The 4,117-nt window shown below is 38.7% G+C and overlaps 1 protein-coding gene across 1 annotated transcript; it reads left to right on the forward strand.

The window, feature by feature from the left end:
- Positions 1-1,796: 1,796 nt before the first annotated feature.
- On the forward strand, positions 1,797-3,785 carry FLRT2 (fibronectin leucine rich transmembrane protein 2; the record flags this gene model as incomplete). The annotated part of the gene is made up of 1 exon (XM_079537093.1): positions 1,797-3,785. The coding sequence occupies one exon, from the start codon at positions 1,797-1,799 to the stop codon at positions 3,783-3,785; it is 1,989 nt and encodes a 662-aa protein (XP_079393219.1).
- Between the last annotated feature and the right edge of the window lie 332 nt (positions 3,786-4,117).

The raw sequence follows: 4,117 nt of genomic DNA on the forward strand, positions 1-4,117 counted from the left end.
CAACTGTAACAAAAACACAAGCTTTTGTGTACTCCTGAATGACATTTCTGGCACTACTGAAAAAAAATGGATGATGCTTAGTCTGTTTAAATAAAGGAAAAATAAATTTTAAAGATGATTTCTGTTCAACTTAAATCACAGCGAATGAACTTTGAGTTTGATCAAAAAATCTGGGAAATTATTTTGTTCAGGTAATTGCAATGAAAGACACTGAGATCTACAATACTTATTTATATCCTCTATTTTGGGTTATAAAATAAATCTCTTACATTTCATAATTTTATACATAGTTACATATATTTATGCATATAGTAAGACAAGGAATGTTTTACTATAGCATGAAATGCAGTATCTTCCTTTTCATGCTTTAAAGTGTTGAAATTTTTAGTAAGAGATATGAATGACAAATAGTCATTCTGTGAAGCTTTAAATTAAAAGTATTCTTAAAAGCTGAAAATAAAAACTCATCTACACAAGAACTAACACTTTTTTTTATTATTTATTAAGCCATTCACCAACTGCTATGTAGCAGAATTAAAGGAAGTATCTAACCTTTATGGTTTCAAAAAAGGTGTTCTTTAGGAAAACTGTTGTTTTCTGAGCTGATATCCTAAAACAATAACTGAGCAGATGTGAGCCAGTTTCATTTAGTGGAGTGCTAATTCTGAAGTCTGTTGACAGCGCAGTTTACATAGGTAACAATATCAAGATGATAGCTTTAACAAATATATGTCTTACAGCAGAATATCTTCTACTTGTAGATTACCATATTTTTCAGAAGACTCCCCTCATACATAACTAATTTACTGTAGTGAGGTGCAATAATCTGGTAATGTACATTAAAGCTGTATGAGAAAATACATAAGGGCATTATGGAAATGGAAGCAGAACATTCCAGATTCTGATAGGAAATGAAAAAATGTAGAGAATGTTTAATTAGTATGGTCTAGAGTCTAGTCTGTCAAGTGTCAATGAATAGGGCTCACTGGAGTTCTGTAAAATAAAAAAAGAGTAAGACAAGAAAAAGTAAAATCTTTAAGTTTTAGCATTTGGAATTCAGTGAGAAGACAAAGACTGGAGATACAATATGCAAGCAGAAGTGATAGTTCTAACTTTCACTGAAATCACTGAAAGTCTTTCAATCATTGCAGTGATTTTGTACCAAATCTATTTCAAGACCATTTAATAGTAATAGTAAGTTAATGTTTAATATTAATGCCTTTCTTTTTCTTTCTTTCTTTCTTTTTTTTTTTTTTTTTTAACAGAAGGCCATAAAGAGCACGACCTTAGAATAGTCTTCCAAAGTGCTTGATCTTCCCTATGAAACTTTTCATGGTATTCATTTTTTTTCTTCTTTTATTTCACAGGCAGGCCAGATCCAGCTGATAGCTGTTATGAGGACTTTGATGACTTCAGAAAGCTGAGCATAACATCAACAGACTTCAATGAAAGGAAATAATATCACTCCACGCAACTTGTACAGACAGCTTTTGGTAGCTTTAAATTAACTGGTTGCTCAACTACAAGAACACAGCTATTGTTTCTTTCGGCACACATGGAGGAAAGCAACAAGATTTGTAACCCTGGCTAATAGGACTGTGGCTTTCTTATCAAAAGTAGGAGCTGGGCCAACTGTAAAATGATTATTTTATACTTAGCCTGAAGGACTTTACCTCTGCTTGAACACTGGACATAAACTGAAGCCAGTTTTAATGATCTGAGATTTTGCTACTTGTCCTTTATTATTGTTATTAGCTCTCTTTAACACTTTGATACTTTATTTCTTGAAATTGGAAATGGGTTCCTGGACTAGATTGTGGCCCTCAGACTGGGCTGTTCTCATGAAATCATGGCTTATCTTTTCCCTGGGGCTCTACATGCAGGTCTCCAAAACTTTGGCCTGTCCAAAAGTGTGCCGCTGCGATCGAAACTTTGTCTACTGTAATGAGCGAAGCTTGACCTCAGTGCCTCTTGGGATACCAGAGGGTGTAACCGTCCTCTACCTCCATAATAACCAAATAAATAATGCTGGATTTCCTGCAGAATTGCACAATGTCCAGTCTGTGCACACAGTCTATCTTTATGGCAACCAATTGGATGAGTTCCCAATGAACCTGCCCAAAAATGTCAGGGTTCTCCACTTGCAGGAAAACAACATTCAGACCATTTCTCGGGCTGCTCTTGCTCAGCTCTTGAAGCTGGAAGAACTGCACCTGGATGACAACTCCATCTCCACTGTTGGAGTTGAGGATGGGGCATTCCGGGAAGCCATCAGCCTCAAGCTTCTGTTCTTGTCCAAGAATCACTTAAGCAGTGTACCAGTAGGCCTTCCAGTGGACTTACAAGAACTTCGAGTAGATGAAAATCGAATTGCTGTCATTTCAGACTTGGCCTTCCAGAATCTTACAAGTTTGGAACGTCTGATTCTGGATGGCAATCTGCTTACTAATAAAGGCATAGCTGAAGGCACCTTTGGCCACCTCTCCAAGCTCAAGGAATTCTCTATAGTGCGTAATTCACTGACCCATCCTCCTTCTGATCTTCCAGGTACACATTTGCTAAGGCTCTACTTGCAAGACAACCAGATAACCCATATACCACTTACAGCCTTCTCAAACCTTCACAAACTGGAACGTCTTGATATTTCCAACAATCAGCTTCGTATGTTGGTAAAGGGTGTATTTGATGATCTCCACAACTTGAGGCAACTCACTGTAAGGAATAATCCCTGGTTATGTGACTGCAGTATTAAGTGGGTCACTGAATGGCTCAAGTTTATTCCCTCTTCCATCAATGTACGGGGTTTTATGTGTCAGGGACCAGAGCAGGTCCGAGGTATGGCAGTCAGGGAGCTTAATATGAATATGCTGTCATGCCCCACCACTACCCCAGGTATGTCACTTGTCATCACCCCAGTTCCAGCTACAGCTAAGCCAACTACATTAGTTCCCTCCTCATCAGTTCCTCCCCCAAGTACTAAGTATAGTCCTCTGACTCCTATCATAGTCACACTCCCCACTGTGCCTGACAGGGAAGACAGAGAAAGGGTAACACCTCCTATATCTGAGCGAATTCAACTCTCTATCCATTTTGTGAATGATACTTGCATCCAGGTTAACTGGATATCTGTTTTTACTGTGATGGCATATAAACTCACATGGGTTAAAATGGGCCATAGTCTGGTAGGAGGAATTGTTCAGGAACGAATAGTTAGTGGTGAGAAACAACACTTCAGCTTGGTAAATCTGGAGCCCAAATCCACCTATCGGATTTGCTTGGTTCCTCTGGATGCTTATAATAATTACCGAACTGGAGAAGACACTGTCTGTTCAGAAGCCACAACAAAGGCTTCCTTTTCGAACAGTGGCGGCAACATTCCCTCCAGCCATGAGCAGACAACTTCTCAGAACCTGGGCTCCCCATTTCTGCTTGCAGGTTTAATTGGGGGTGCAGTGATATTTGTGCTCGTGGTCCTTCTCAGCATTTTTTGCTGGCACATGCACAAAAAGGGGCGTTACACCTCCCAGAAGTGGAAATACAATCGAGGCCGTCGGAAAGATGACTACTGTGAGGCAGGAACCAAGAAGGACAACTCCATCCTGGAAATGACGGAAACCAGCTTCCAGATTGTGTCCTTAAATAATGATCAGCTCCTTAAAGGAGATTTCAGACTGCAGCCCATTTATACCCCAAATGGGGGCATTAACTACACAGACTGTCACATCCCCAATAACATACGATACTGCAATAGCAATGTCTCAGACCTGGAGCACTGTCATACGTGATAGTAAGGGGAGATGGGGGTGTAAAGGATAAAGAGAAAAAACTCTGGAGAAAGTAACCCTCACAGCAATGAAAAAATTACATTTGATAAATGTTAAACAGATGCATTTATGCATTTGAATACTCTGTAATTTATACGGTGTACTATATAATGGGATTTAAAAAGTGCTATCTTTTCTATTTCAAGTCAATTGCAAATGGTTTTGTAACTCTTTGCTTTTTAAATCTTAAAAAAATATTGCTAAGTACTGTACAGGGTTGTACAATAAGAACCCAGTGTCATGGCAAAGGAAAGAATGATTCATTCTTCAAACATTAACCACTTTGCTGTCGA

Source organism: Tetrao urogallus, assembly GCF_951394365.1.
Source record: "Tetrao urogallus genome assembly, chromosome: 6".
NCBI classification, from domain to species: domain Eukaryota; kingdom Metazoa; phylum Chordata; class Aves; order Galliformes; family Phasianidae; genus Tetrao; species Tetrao urogallus.